This window comes from Ooceraea biroi, chromosome 8, assembly GCF_003672135.1.
Source record: "Ooceraea biroi isolate clonal line C1 chromosome 8, Obir_v5.4, whole genome shotgun sequence".
Classification (NCBI taxonomy): domain Eukaryota; kingdom Metazoa; phylum Arthropoda; class Insecta; order Hymenoptera; family Formicidae; genus Ooceraea; species Ooceraea biroi.
In genome coordinates, this window is record NC_039513.1 from 776,600 (window position 1) to 793,150 (window position 16,551).

At 38.3% G+C, this 16,551-nt stretch overlaps 1 protein-coding gene and 1 non-coding gene across 2 annotated transcripts in view; both read left to right on the top strand.

The window, feature by feature from the left end:
• The window catches only part of LOC105280833 (chorion peroxidase), a 62,582-nt gene that overhangs the window by 10,337 nt on the left and 35,694 nt on the right, over positions 1-16,551 (top strand). The window contains exons 6-8 of the mRNA XM_011341652.2: positions 177-322; positions 5,672-5,913; positions 14,036-14,168. Coding sequence (XP_011339954.1) covers positions 177-322; positions 5,672-5,913; positions 14,036-14,168 — 521 coding nt within the window. The remainder of the gene's footprint in view (positions 1-176; positions 323-5,671; positions 5,914-14,035; positions 14,169-16,551) is intronic.
• On the top strand, positions 2,320-2,393 carry Trnas-gga. Its single transcript has one exon. It is a non-coding gene; the product is annotated as a tRNA-Ser (tRNA).

The window sequence follows — 16,551 nt, forward strand, 5'->3', positions numbered from 1 at the left end:
TCCCTTCCCGAATTTATTTTTATATAATTCTTTCTAAATTATTTCAGAAATTGTGTAAGTTGTAGTTAAGAACGAAAGAAATAAAAATATTAAAACAATATTGAAAAAAAGATCAATTAAAATGAATTGCTCATATATTATGGATTTCGAAGAGATGTATATATCTTGCTTTTCAGAAAACTTCGAACGGGCTATGGTGGATTATTGCGCATGAATCCAGTCTTTGCAGAGTACGGCCTTAAAGATCTACTGCCACTGAAGTTGGATATACCTGACGAAGGATGTACTCGGCCAAATCGATCAATGTATTGCTTCGAAGCTGGTAACTTAAATTTTCTACGGATACAAATAGGCAAAAATATTCCACATCTATTGAATAATATTGAATATACAGAGTGCTCGGATTAAATGGCCAAACTGAAAATATAGATTCAGAATATCAAAACAAAACAAAATTTTCCTCTGGAAGTATGCTCGCAAACGCTTCGTTCAAGAGATATTGACTTCTGAAGTTCGGATACTTCTTAATGGGTTTTGATCGAAATGCTACAATATGACGGCGTATTCACGACGAGCAGCGTTAGCATTTGTTTATGGTGCGAACAAAAACCTATAAATAATCTTTGATCTTCGAACCAAAAAAAAGGAGACAACAAAGCTCCGTCCATTTATATCAAATAATCATTATTACAGTGATGCTAGAAATGGGATGCGATAGCATGCATACTAAAATTGTTTAAAAATAATAATTTTAAAAAATTTTTGAAAAATTTTAGTAATGTGGTTAAATAGAGGCGTTTGTACTATGAAAGTTTTGTATAAATCATTTTTCGATATGTCGAATTTTGTCGAGATATATCGAGAAAAGCAAAAAGCCGCCTTACATATGAAGGGTGGTTTCACCCCTTAAAACCGTTTTTGGGCCGCAACGGAAAATTTCTAAATTCATCTATTAACCCCCCCCCCCTATATGTACATAAAGTTTCATCAAAATCAGAATTTTCGAGTTCGCGAGGTTCCCTTGTAAGTGATTTGACAAAAAGCTCTTAATAGCTCGAGGGGTCAAAATGAAAAGATCTAATTGGAGAGAAAATTTATCCGCCATTCTACACATACGATTCAGCGGCTTATGCAGATCATAAGAGGTACTATGGTATTTTACAAAGAACAGATTATTGTGTCTTAGGGACTTTTCAGGAACATGCAAATTAACGCATTCCAGCAGCTCCGGATAATCAATGCGACCACAAATAAGATTGCATAAGAACACCACATCAGTATATTGGATAGTAATCATATTGGACAGACTAAGAGACATTTAGAAACGCGTATCAAAGAACATATTTCTGACATTAAGAAACACGTAGACAATCATTCTGTAATTAGCAGGCATCGATTTTGCAACAACCATGAGTTTGATTGGTCCAATGTAAAAATTATTCATCATGAAAATCATAATAAAAAGCGAGAAATAGCTGAAATATTCTATGTAAAACAACATGAGAACACTATCAACTTACGAAAAGATACAAATAATTTGCCGTGTACATATCATGCTATTTTGAAAAACATATAACTGTGGGCAATTCAAAATGAAAACAGCCGATTGTTTTTTTAAATGACACAATATATTCTTTGTTTTTTATAACACGGTTTACCAATAATAGCAACTAAAACTGTATACCATTGTACCATTACGTCAGACAACGCAAGCTAACAGAACGGCCAGCAAGAAGAACATAAAAGAAATAACGGAATTTTATTCGCCAGAAATTCATTCAAATATAATGTCATACCCTATACTGGCAATGTCTGTTAGTCGGACAAATTATTACTAGACTGCACGCCAACAAATTCTAAACTGTTTCATCCCTTAAAACCGTTTTTGGGCCGCAACGGAAAATTTCTAAATTCATCTATTAACCCCCCCCCCCTACATGTACATAAAGTTTCATCAAAATCAGAATTTTCGAGTTTGCGAGGTTCCCTTGTAAGTGATTTGACAAAAAGCTCTTAATAGCTCGAGGAGTCGTTCGTGAATTATGAAATCGCTACATTTCAAGTCTAACAATATGTTGGCGCGTAGCTGGTGAATTAATTTCCAGACGAAGGGAAAAATAATTACTGCATTATAATAAAAAAAAAGTTCAACGAATTTGTTGTCGTGCAGTCTAGTAATAATTTGTCCAACTAACAGACATTGCCAGTATAGGGTATGACATTATATTTGAATGAATTTCTGGCGAATAAAATTCTTGTTATTGTGACACAAGCCCGCGAGGTGTTTATAAGCTAGTTGCGGAAGAGTATTAACACATGCCCCAAGTGGTCGAGATGGTTAAGACGCCCGCACGGAATGAGGGAGGTCCCAGGTTCGATCCCTGGCGTGGGGTGATATAGTTTTTGCAACTAATCATGTTTGTTAATGATTATATCTCAATAGTTCATGAATTATGAAATTGCTACGTTTCAAGTCTAACAATATGTTGGCGCGTAGCTGGTGAATTAATTTCCAGACGAAAGGAAAAATAATTACTGCATTATAATAAAAAAAAAGTTCAACGAATTTGTTGGCGTGCAGTCTAGTAATAATTTGTCTGACTAACAGACATTGCCAGTATAGAGTATGACATTATATTTGAAGAAATAACGGAATTCACATAACATAAAAGACTATCACTTAGTAACGCATTACTATTGGCCGTTCCCTAAAACTGTAACAGTACGCCTTTTCTTCCGGACGGGACGTTGCCTTGGAGTTTGTCGCTCGCCGGGATCAGAGTGAAGAAATGCGTAAGACACTGATTCTTGGTAAATGAAATATCATTATTAGTGATCGATGAGATATTTACAGATGAACGAATGTGGATGTCGCTGTGATAGTGGTCGCCGTGTGTCATTCGGATTTCCGATTGCATCTCTGCGGTCCGTTAAATGACGGAGACGGCTCTACGGTCAGACCTTACTACGCTCGGATCTCGCCAACTATGACCGATCTTACTACTGCGGTCGGTCTTACTAACTACGGTCGGTCTTCTAACTATCGGACTTACAAGTTAGGTCTGGTGGTGGCAGGAAACAGGAACCTGCCAGGGAGCGCCCTAGCGAGGCGGCCCGTACACCGGGAGCGCCTGGCTTGCCAACGGGAGCGCTCGTCGGCCGTACGGCGGAAGGAGTCGGGAGCGTCCGACCCGTGACGGAAGAACGAAAACGGTGTTCGCCCAGGAACACCCCGGCGAAGAGTTTGCACTCTGAGGCTGGTATTCATAGTCGGATCTTATATTTAAGATTGTCTTAAGTATATCTTCAGATACTCCATAGCCAATGGAATGATCCATACAGCATCTGCAGATAAACTTAAAACGGTATTAAATATAAGATCCGATTATGAATACCGGCCTGAGAGCACCCGGATTGAGTACGAAGCGCCCGTACTCGTGTGCGGATAGTCGGGAGTGCCCGACTCGGAGACGGTCTAGGAAGAGGCTGGAACGTCTGGTCTGGAAAGCGGAGCAGGCAGGACAGGTGCCGGTGATCAGCCGCGGTCCGCTTTTATACTCTCCAGTCGGTGGCTGCCGCGGTGCGGTCGCGGCAGAGGGGGCAAAGCATCGACGTATAGTATGGACTATGCGCAGGCAGAGAAAACATGTCGGGCCGAAAGAAAGAGATAACGACTGGTGACGACCAAGCGTTGTCTCTTTCTAACCAGTAGTGTAATAGAGAATAGAAAAAGAGAGCAATTGGCCGTCATTTCGTTCTGTCTTCGTCTAACCTAACTTAAATCGAGGGACACTTTTTCATGACTTCCATGTATGGGTCGCGCAGTCCATACTATATGTCGATGGGGCAAGGTAATCGTCATGTGACGTCATCGTTGTTCGTAACGCGGGGCAGGGGCGTAGCGTTACAAAACTAATCATACATCCCGACTAGAAATTTATCCAGTGGTCCTGATCAGGTTGACCTTATTTTATTATCAGGTTCTGATAAGGTAAATTCATCAGGACCTGATCAGTCATGTAACGCAGCACAATAGTTAGGTCCTTATCTGGATATCCTCATCAGGTTTATATCGGGTTGAATTATTAAATCCTTACTACCCAGACAGCACCAAGTCGTCTAAAGGATTACTAAAACTTAATATTTTTGGTGAGTGTAAGAGTCCTTAGAACATATACTACTAGTATATGTTCTAAGTAAGAGTCCAAAAGAAGAGAAGATTAGAGTACCGGATCGATTTTCCAGATGGTTATTTGTAAGGTGCTAACCAAATGTTTCTTGCGAGAACGTCACGCCTGACCTGGCCATCTATCGGTCGCTTGGTGAATCAGAGGCGGGAAACACACACTTGTGTTGATTTTTGTCTCTTATTGTTCCATAATCGAGTACATTGAAATGTATATGATATAAAAATAATTAATACTCGCAAATTAAGTAGAAATTACTATTCTTTCTACATTAAGTATATAACGTACATTATAATATGATAAACTACGTATGGTCCGATGTAGGACCAGATGTGGGAAACCTTTACCTCTAAATTTTAAAAAATATCAGGATGAAGGAATAAGATCCTTAGTAGGTACTAATAATGTAAACCTCAACAAAATTTGTACTTTGAAATATCAGGCATAACGTAAGAAGGTCCTAATATGTTCCTTATTATTTTAACCCTAAAAAGGTCATACATATTTGAACCTGATGAGGATATTCTTAAGTATACCTTATTCAGGATTACCTTACGCCAACCACGTCAGGTCCTTATAACATATTAGGTAAACCTGACAACATTTCTAGTCGGGATTGTGAATAAAACGTACCTACTTTCTAATTAGCGAGTGTGATTACATAAATGTAATCCAACAATAACATCTGTTCGCTTTAACCTGTCAGCAGTTATTTTGAACATCTCATAGCACTAGACTGTTTTGTTTTTCGTTGCCACTCTTACTGTTTGCTTTGTGCTTCTGTGTAAATTTTTATAATGATGATCGCTTTCTGTCAGTAAGTAATACTATTTCTAATTTTCTCCTTTTAAAAAAGTTTTTCGTAGATTTTAAGACTTTCATACATTACTTTCAGAAAGTGACTTCTGATGTACCTGGTGAGGATATTTCTCGCGATTAATCGAATCGAATGTCATGCGTGTATTTGCGTGATTGGTGTTCACAAGAGTCTCGCGAGGCTTCGATGTTTGTCGTTTTTTTTGCGCGCTATCCTGCGAGGATAGAATAAAAGTGTCGGGCAGTCTTGTCTCGAATCGTCCCGAGAGCGAGTCAGATGTACGAGTGCACCTACGATTTGTTATACGTGCGACTTGTTAATAAAGCCTGAGTTTTGCTTAAACCTTTTTAATCACAACTTTTCCTCGACTCTGCTATTCGCAAGGGTCGCAACAGTACTTTTACACTTGATAAGGACCTAAAAATTATGGTCGAAACGTCGTGTTGTTTATTAATATTTAATTGTTTGCCAGTTTGGTCAATCAATAAACAAGAGTTGTTTATATACTTACTGACGAATTAAAGAAGTTTTTGAATTATTATTTAAACTTCAAATAAATGCTATCTTCGATTGCAAGCGTTATTTTTGATCACAGAAACTAATCATTTTTCTAAGATTCCAGATCAGATTATTATCACGTCACGGTCATATCTATTTTTGTTTTAAGGTGAGATTCGTGTCAATGAACAGTTGGTGCTTACCTGCATGCATACATTGCTCGCACGAGAGCACAATCGGCTTGCCAAAGCGTTAGCTGTCGTGAATGCCCATTGGGACGACGAAATACTCTTTCAAGAAGCTAGACGTATTGTCATTGCGGAAATCCAACATATCACTTACAATGAGTTCCTCCCAATATTACTCGGCAAAGATGTTATGGAGAAATTTGGACTACTCCTTGAGAAAGAGGTGAGTGAGATTGATGATTCTGTAATAACTCATATAAACTTGCAAAATTATATATATATTATATTTTACAAAAATAACATATGCAAATCAAAACAAAAATAAATTTATACTAAAAAGATACATAAAAAGAAACATAAAAAGAAAAGATACATAAAAATTATATATAAAAGATATAAACAGATCGGTCAAATACGAATAAAATAAAAATAAGTCCTCAAATCATTAGCAAGTAAGCATTGATGTTATTGTATTTCCATCAAAATGTATGTTTTTAAAAAGAGCAAAAAGGGATTACATATACGTGAAAAGCTTTTTATAAAAGATGTAATATCAAAAAATAGCATAAATTATATTTAATAGTTCTAAGCTTAAAACAATTCTAAGTTTTACAGTTGAAATAAACTTCCTGCGCAGTGAATCTGCTAGCGCACTTCAGGTAGCATTAAAGACAGCGGCGTGATCGTCTGAATAACGTTTTTTGTTTTTATGCGCGTCTTTACACTTCCTTTTGCATAGTCACAAATATTACGCTATATCAAATAAATCAAGCGGTAACGTCGCGACGCCAAGTACAGAAAACATAAGGTCCCGAGCAATGAGAGCCACTGCATAGACGTCGAGTACTACCAAGTAGCTTATCCGGAATTTCATGCCAAATTCATGTCAAACAAACTTTTGATTAAAATATCTCAGGAACTAAAGCCATTATCAAACATCTAACGACACTTTTATAAGATAATATGGGTGCAAGCTTTCGATTACGACCAATTCGAATAAGAGTGGTGCAGTCAATCCAGAGATATTATAATCGTTATGTTAAAATTGTGAAGTTTCATTCTTCTCCATTTCCATGGGGATCATTTCAGACCACTCACGTACGTATCGGTCGCAGATACACATGCAAAGCACATTTTTTTAAACTTTTTGTTGCGTACAAGTTGGAATTTTTTATGTACTTGGCGTATTTTTTTCACCTTGTGAAGTTTTTTAAGTTCTTTCTTTTCCGCATTATTCGGTGTGGTTTACTTTTCGCCCTTACAATAGGATATGGGCCCAGCACGCTTCCACTGCGCGTAGAAGGTATTAAGTGACGTGAGAAGTATAAAAGCGACTGTGCGAAAATCAGACAGATTGATGAGCACGTGCAACATGCATAAGAGATATGGCGGATAGAGACATCGTTGCAATCGACAAGCTCAACGATGATAACTTCGAGTTTCGGAAGTTCGGTATGACTCTATTATTTGAAGAAAGGGATATCAAGGATGTCGTCGATGGAAATGAAATAAAACCGAAGGAAACAGAGCCTGCAGCATTCAGAGTATGACGTAAAAACTACAGTGATGTACGCTATTATACCGCATCAACGATCGACAAGCGTTTCACGAAGCATATTCTCCACTGTAAGACTGCCAAAGAAATGTGGAAGAAAATCTGCGATATATTCGAAAGGAAATCAGCTGCACAGGTAACAATGTTACAAAGAAAAACTCCATAATCTCAAACTCGGTTCAAATGAAAAGGTTAGTGACCAGAGGCTCATAATTTAACAGCACAGTTAGAAATCGCAGGTAATAGAGGTGTTTCAGATAATATGCTGTAAACAATAATTATTGAAGGACTGTCATCGGTAAAATACATCAGTTTTTTGTTGGGGCTGGAACAGCAAATCGAATGCAGATAAGACACTACCCAACCTAGAAACAGAAAACACACAAAAAACCTACCAAAAAAGATAATAATAGGAAGCTTGAAGGTCAATGTTTTTATTGCAAAAAGATAGGACATAAAAAGTTTGAGTGCAGCAAGTTTAAAAAGGAAAAGATGAAATTGAAGCGAAGAAATCAGACACTCATAGTAAGAATACAAAGACTAAACTTGTAGAAAAATAAGAAGACGAAACAGAGGATGTAATATTCTTCATAGATGTAGCTGAAGCAAACATCACAGAACAAGTGTGACAGCGGAGCGTCGTATCACATGGCTTATGATCACTCAATGTTTAAAAACATGAAGAAAGCTAAAATGTCTCACATTAAATTGGGCGACAAACCTCGTGTGCTAGTGATCGAAATAGGCGATGTGAGGATTGAAACGCTCGGTGACGATAAATAGAAACCGTGTCGTCTAATCAACCTATATGTGCCTGATCTATATATAAACCTATTCTCGTTTTCGCAATGCATGGATTGTAGTTATAAGATAGAATCTGGTAAATCAGATATAAAAGTGATCAAGAATGAGAAAATCTATGGAATTGCGAAGAGGAAAAGGAACCTATATGTTATGGCATTCAGAAGATTAGTTATTGCAGAGGCAAATGCAGCAGAACAGAAAATAGACAAATTACATTGTGGCATGAACGTCTTGGTCATGTTGGATTTACTATAATGCAAAAGTTGGTTGAAGATAATCCCACAATTGGTCTGAACAAGAAAAATCTGCAAAAATTCAAGTGCGAGGCATTGCATACATATTCGGGAAAATAAAAAAGATCAAATAATTCAAAACCCGAGAAAAAAGGCAGTATGAGTCAGGAGAGACGGCACTCGGCATCTCTTCAGAGCAGGGATCGGCAAAAAATTAATAATAAATTAATATTACTTGAGTATTTAATTATTTATTTAACAGGAAGAAATAATTCCCGATTAATTGATTAATCAGTAATCAAGATAATCAATTTTTAAATTGCTCGGTTAATCAGTAATCAAAAAGAACAATTTCTTAATTACTCTATTAATCAGTAATCAAAATAAACAATTTTTTAATTACTCGAGTAATCAGTAATCAAAGTGAAAAATTTTTAATTATTTGATTAATCAGTAATTATAGTATAAAATCTTTTGTTACTTGATTAATCATCAATAAGAACGAAATAATTTTAATTACTTGATTAATCAGTAATCAGACCGAAAATTCTTTCAATTATTTCATTACTCAGTAATCAGTATCAGATGTTCCTTGATTAGTTAGTTGATTTTTCTTGATTATTTTCTTGATTATTTAAGGGGAGAGGGTCAAGTAAAATGACCAAAAAATTGATTTTTTTACTTAAATCAATAGTTTTTGATGTATAGATTTATAGAATATGCTCCTATATTTTTAGAATGAAATTCGAACTCTAAATGTTCTTATAGCGTCGGTTTTAGTGACGCGCTCCGGTCGATGCCAAGCGCAGGTATACGACTTTAAAGTAACAAAGAGTGAATGTGTAGGTCATGTAGAGAAAAGAATGGGCTGCCGCTTACGAAACAAAAAAAACTGCTAAGCTTGGTGGCAAAGGAAAGCTAACGGATGGCCTCATAAAACAATTAACGAAGTACTACGGACTCGCTATAAGACGAAATGTTAATTCTGTTGAAGAAATGAGAAAAGCTATTATGGCAACGTACTACCATATGATTTCAACCGACGAGAATCCGCAGCACGACTGTTGTCCCACGGGCACCGACTCGTGGTGCGTTTATCGCGTTGCCGAGGCTGAAAAGAGTTAGAGGTTTTTAAACACCCCACTCCGCTACATCCGGATGTACAGAAGAATATCTTGCCAATATACGAAGATTTGTTCCGCAAGGATTTGCTTGAAAGATGTTTAGGTGGTTACACGCAGAACGCAAACGAAAGCTTCAACGCTACTGTGTGGCGTTTAGCTTCTAAACATCTCAACTGCGGCGTAAAAATTATAGAGATAGCCGCTTTTTGGCTGCTAGGATGTTCAATGAAGGTTATACTTTTATTCTGCAAGTAATGCAAGAATTGGACTTCGAAATTGGGCGGCACTGTAAATATTTTGCCGACATGTACGATATACATCGTATACAGAGGCAGGAGAGCGCCGCAGCCTCGACAGCACCAAAAAGGTAAGAACAGCTCGTAAAGAGGAACAAACGGCTTGCTCGAGCAATTCGAGGAAAAGGAAGGCCTATTGTATGGACCTGGCATCGCAAACTGATATAAATCAACTGTAAGTTTCCACAAACACTATTTTGCCGTACCGAAAACTTTAAACGCGTTTTTCTCAAAAACGCAAAATTTTGAGCGCCGGGGAATGTAGCTCAGTGAATTTTCAACCAATCGATATGTCCTTGTAGATATACTTTAACATCTTCTCCTCAGCATGAACCTATCGGATTCTGAAAATGTTTGTAATAAACAGTTTTTTTTGCAATGTTTATAAAGAAAAAAGCTGTTTTTTTTAAATTGCTATTATTTTTTCAATTTTAGATTTTTTTCTTAAATAAGTTCATGCTGAGCGTTTTTTCATAAATTTATGAAATTTTCCTCAAATTTTGATTTCAAATGATTACAGCGGTCTCTGCAATCCCCGGCGCGTTCGTGAGGAGGTAACTTCAAGCAGCTACAGCTCAATAAATTTTTATTATTTTTACATAAAAAAATTCCTGTGTGTTGTGGAAGAGAGCGGGTATTGAGATCCGAGTCAGCAACGGCCCGCGGAATTGCAGAGCTCCGATGGGAGCTAGAGATGCGTATAGGCGCAGCGACGAATCGCCGCTGAAAGGAATGAAAGCTGAACAGTCTTAACGATAACAAAAATAGCTTTATTCGCACATTCAGTCATGAGCAGCGCGCACTTCACGTACAGATACTCGAACCCGAACCGACGTTACTTCGTCCTTTTGGTTCACGTGTTAGGTCGGTCTCGCTTGACCGTAGAGGTTCTCGTAGGCCAAGGAGATCTCCAGATAATATTTCCACTTACTGGCCGGGCACTTTCTTAACTTGAGGCCTCGGGTTGAAATGGATCTCGGCGGATATCCGATCAAACTTGATTGCGCTCAAGTGAGCGTGAGAGAGAATTCGCGAGGAGATTCGGTGAATATGTCGTCTCAATTGTGCTCCGACTCGAACGGCTGAGATTCTTGCACTGGGTATCTCGAGTTTTTTGTTCGGAGTCTCGGAAGACTATCGCGGGTTTGAAGCTTTACTCTGCGGCGGATAGCTTCGCACTGAACTCCTGTGTTGAGCCAGAGACCAAGCGACCGTCCTTTTAGACAGAAAAACATATTTGCCTCGCTATTTGTCACGTAGGCCGATGTTAGGAATCGTTCTCTCTCTCTCTCGCTCCCTTGTACAGCTGATCGCGTGATGTAGAGCTCGCGAATCACAATAATAACTCGACTGTATGTTCTCGAACATTCGGGATCGGTAAATCGCGCGTTTAGATTCGCTCTCCTTCGAGATGGTTCGAATCTCGAACACTGCGTGTAGATTAATACTATATAAAAACATGTACTAATTTTCAAAACAATCGATTTATTAGTCTCTTAAAAAATCGCAAAATTTAGGTCATTTACTTGACCCTCCCCTCTTAAGTAGTTATCAGCGTACAGCACCAACTATACAGGGTGAGCCATTTTAAACAGTCCAGTTGAATATGTCAAAAATCAAGTCCGATAGAACAAAATGTTTTAGATGAAATTTGTAGGGTTCCGAGGGGATCAAAAGGTGGTGACCTTGTGATTTTACCAAGGTCATTTTTCGAGAACATATGAAGGTCAACTGTGGTTTTTAAATGGAAACTAGTATTTTTTATTGCATATTTGAAAAGATTATCGAATTTTGCATAAGAAATATTTATGACTTGTGTGAGCTATGTCTAACAGTTTAACAGTTATTCAGCCATTTGTAAAATTAGAGGATTAGACCAATCGAAATCATGGTTGTTAGTAAGTCGATGTTTACTAACAACCGAGTGGTCATTTCTACGTATATTAGACTTGTGCTCATTAAATCTCGTCTGTAAATGTCGCCCAGTCTGCCCTATGTAACAAGCTTCGCAGTTAGAGCAATTTATTTTATAAACTAATTCGCGCATTTTAAATCATTCAGTCTATCTTTTCCTTTCCTTATAACGCTGTCTAGTCTTTTAGGAATATTATATATCACACCGAAACCCTTCGATCTCAAAATTCTTTCAGCACTCATATTTAAATCTTTAATATAAGGCATGATAAAATGTTTTTTATCCATTTCATCATCCACATTCTTAGAAGTGTAATGATTGTATTTAATGCTTCTATGTCTTCTATTCACATGCTTCTTTATAAATTCAGGCGGATAACAGTTGTTAATTAAAATACTCCTAACAATCTAAACTAAAATATTACATCAAGAGAGGAATATAGTAAGGAGGGAGGTTGCTTCTTTTTCGCATTACTCGATGTGGTTTACTTATCGCCCTTACACCACTTCTAAATATATATTCTTAAAATATGTTAAATAAAAGATAAAAATGAGGAAGATTTGGCTGTTAGATTTCTTGCTTTTTAGATTGTGCGTTTTATGTTTATCATGCGTCTATGTATTGTTATATTATTTTGTGAGCAATAATTGAGTTGAGAACCGTTGGCGGCGAGTGACGAGCCGATCATGCGATATTACATTTGTTCGTTGCATCGTAGCAACCTATCTAGTTACCGTAGTGATACATATTCATTTGCCTAATATCTAGGCTACGTATTAGGAGTGTGATTTAGTTTTGAGGGTTTTGCAACAGATGGCTGTAGTGTCAGTTTGTTCCAATAGCTGTTTCCGATAACTGTTGTTTCTTACAGTGTTGACATTATCCATGACATTTAGTAGCATTATAGCAATAGATGCAATAACAGTCGTGTTTATATCATCGTAAAAATGCAACTTCCGAAAGAGCATTTTCGACATGCGTTGCTTTTGTTTTTTAATCAAAAGAAAACTGCGGCTGACGGTTATAGAATTCTTGTGGAAACTTATGGTGATTCTGCCCCATCAATTAAGACGTGTGAATACTGGCTTAGACGCTTTAAAAGTGGTGATACTGATGTGAAGGACAAAGAACGCTCGGGACAACCAAGAAAACTTGAAAATGCAGATTTGCAAGCATTATTGGACGAAAATCCAACACAATCCACTTCAGAACTTGCCAGAGCATTAAATGTTGATCGTACAACAGTTACCAAACATTTACATGAAATGGGAAAAATTCAGAAAGAAGGGAAATGGGTTCGACATCAATTATCGGAAAGTGCCATTGCGAACCAGTTGAACATTTGCATTTCGTTGATCGCCAGGCAAAAAAAGAAGTCTTTTGTCTCGGATTGTTACTGGGGATGAAAAGTGGATCTATTTTGATAATCCGAAACGCAGAAAATCATGGGTGGATCCAGGCGAACCATCAACATCCACTCCGAGACGCAATATTCACGGTTCAAAAGTAATGCTCTGTATTTGGTGGGATCAAGAAGGTATAGTGTACTATGAGCTGTTAAATCCGCATGAGACTGTTACGGCTGATCGTTATCGACACCAATTGTACAAGTTGAAGCAAGTATTGGACCAAAAACAACCACCAATTGCGAGTAAACGACGGAAAGTGATTCTTCTTCATGACAACGCTCGACCTCACGTTGCGTTATCAGTGAAACAAACACTATTAGAGCTTGAATGGGAAGTCTTACCGCACCCCGCGTCTTCTCCAGACATTGCTCCATGCGATTATTATTTGTTCCGGTCGATGCAACACGCTTTAGAGGATACACACTTTCATAATTTGGAAGAAGTGCGAAAATTCGTCGACGAATGGATCAACTCAAAAGAAGAGTCATTTTATCGTCGTGGAATCCATCTCTTGCCAGAAAGATGAGAAAAAGTTATAGAAAACGAAGGAAAATATTTTGATTAAGGTATTCATTCATTATCATATTTAAATACATGCGTTTTTGAGCAAAAAAAACCCTCAAAACTAAATCACACCCCTAATATTTATTAATTGTCTTGACGACAACTAAAAAACAATTTTACGAAGACTGCGATGTGGGCGGATATAAAAGACGTGGTCGCCGGGCACTGCACGCCCTTTTCTCTCTCTGCCTCGTCCTGTTAACATTACTTCGTTATAATAAATTCCCTGATTCCTGAATATCCTGGTATTCCTGGCTACCCTTTCCTGCATACCTCTGTCGTCTACAATTTAAAATATAATTTGAATATTTGTATAAAAACAAGTGTATCTAATGATTTGACGACATGTGCATCTGTTGTTTAGTTTTCATTTCATTCGTTGAACAAACTTTAGTATTAATGCTAGCCATATTGACATTAAAAAAAAAACATTAACCTATTGCAGAAATATTGGGATGGATACGATCCGAATATAAATCCAGGTGTAATAGACGCTTTCGCTGCTGCTGCTTTTCGATTCGGTCATTCGCTATTACCTACGGCCGTGGAACGATGGAGCAAGGCGCACAAATTTATTGGTAAACAACATTGCATCATAATATATCACATTGCATAAAAAGATCAATTACATTTGTATTAAGAGATCAATAACAATTGAAAAATATGAATACAAATAATGAAATCAGTAAACGTTGACAAAAGGGGACCCACCTCTTATGACCTTGACCTTGACATATGTTATGAAGGTCATCCCTTTGAGTAAAAGAAGTTAAATGGTTAATAATTTTGGATGAATTTCAACAGTCCATGCCAAGCAAGAACTTGTCTTTGACATATATTATAGAGGTCATCGTCCCAAATAATTTGCAGAAAGTTTTAGCCGTCGCTCGTTGTTAAAAACTTATTAACAAACAACGTTTAATATTTATTAATAAATAACGTTTATTGCACGAATTTGCAGCTGTCTACGCGAAAGGAGGTGTTACGGGTTGAATTAGGTTAGGTTAAGTTAGGTTTTTTGTGGGAAGAAGGTACAGCCGAAGCCCCTTCCTCGCCACACAGCATAAAGCACTGGAATCTGCAAAGCTATAAAAGATCTATAGAATGCATAACGGAAGTGTGAGCAGGGAAGGGATTCTGTTCCTTTTTTCCAGTAGGAGGGGAAAAATGCTTTATGCATCGCCGGCCGGCCGTTCGACTGGGGAGTATGGAATTCTCCTGAGGACCCATGCTGGTCAAATGGGCCTACCCACTAAACCCGCCCTCTCCGGGACACAAGTTCTTTCACGTGAGGGCCAGTCGGGGAACTACCATAGGCATTCGTCCCAGCAGACCCTCATTTATATATGAGTCCCAACTCCATCATCACAACACCTATCCTCCGCCCCAGACAAGTCCATACACTCATACAATCACACATCACGCACGCATCACACACACATACACACACACACACACACACGCGCGCGCGGCCAAAAACGGCTAGGCCACAAAATTATCAATAAGTAAAAAAACACTAATTAATAAATAAGTAAAATCCAAAGGTCAATAGAGACCAGTCAGAAAATAAAAGAGATAAATAAATTGATTAATAGACAAACACAAAGACCCAGACAGCCAATAGCGGCTACCTAGGTCCAATAACCTACTCGGAGGAACCTGAGCCTGCTGAACACGTTCTGCATTTTTCTTCGCGCGTATAACATTGCAGAACTTGGAGAACGCTGATCACTCCTTCCTCCGATCAACGATCCTCTCCAAGATGACCGGCAGAGAGAGATCATGGCCCAATGTCTCTCACTCATCTGCCCAAGCAGGACATCGCATCAGGATGTGCTCAGATGAGTCCACGTCATAGCAACAATGATGGCAGCCAACATTCTCAGCACGACTAATATGAAATAGATATGTGCCGAAACAACCGTGACCAATAATAACTTGCGTCCTACATCAACGATATTGCAGTATAGACGACGCTTATTCGGTGGGCCCTCTCAAATTAGGCAGTATACGTCCCAGGGCATGGGTCACTCCCCAGCCTTGGTCTCCACATGGCGAAAGTGCTCACGAAACGAAAGAAGGGAATCCAACTACACTCCCAGGTATTTGACCACCGGTCGATTAACCACCACTTCCTTGCCGAACGTCTCCCTCAAATGGCCAGCCAAAACATCCGCTCGAGCAGCACCCACAACACCGGAGATCTTAATTATAAGTCCACCATCCAAGACTTTCCGAATGCGAGGGTTAGAAATACCGAGGTCCTGAATGCTAATCTTTTCTCTAGTCCTGTATAATATATCAATGTACGACGTCTGACTGTCCGTCGCCCTGAGAGCCACAACGGCCGACCTTGGAGGATTCAAGGTCGGTCTTGGGTCCTGCCCTCACCGCCGCCTCTACCAGGAGGCCCATGGAAGACTGTGTAAGCCCATCCTTCATGCCACCCAAAAGTTTATCAGAACCTCAATCACGATGACCACGCATCATCGTCCATGCCTCGCCAAGGGTCCCTCCTTCTGCACCTCCTCCTCGCAAAAGCTTAACTTAACCTAACCCAACAGAACCCTTAACTTCTCCTTTCGCATAGACAGCTGAAAATTCGTGCAATATCATTAAATGTTTTTTGTTAATAACTTTTTAATAAACAATGAGCGACGGCTAAAACTTTCTGCAAATTACTCGGGACGATGACCTCTATAATATATGTCAAAGCTAAATTCTTGCTTGGCGTGGACAGCTGAAAATTCATCTAAAACCATTAAAGTTCTTTTGTTAATAACTTTTTAATAAACAACGAGCGATGGTTAAAACGTGCAGAAGGTTGCTAAGGAAGATGATTTCTATAATATATGTTAAGGTCAAGGTTATGGGAGGTGAGTCTCTTTTTGTTAAGGTTTACCATGAAATCTAATAAATCATATAAAAGTAAATTTTAGGGAAAATTTAACATTTTTTATT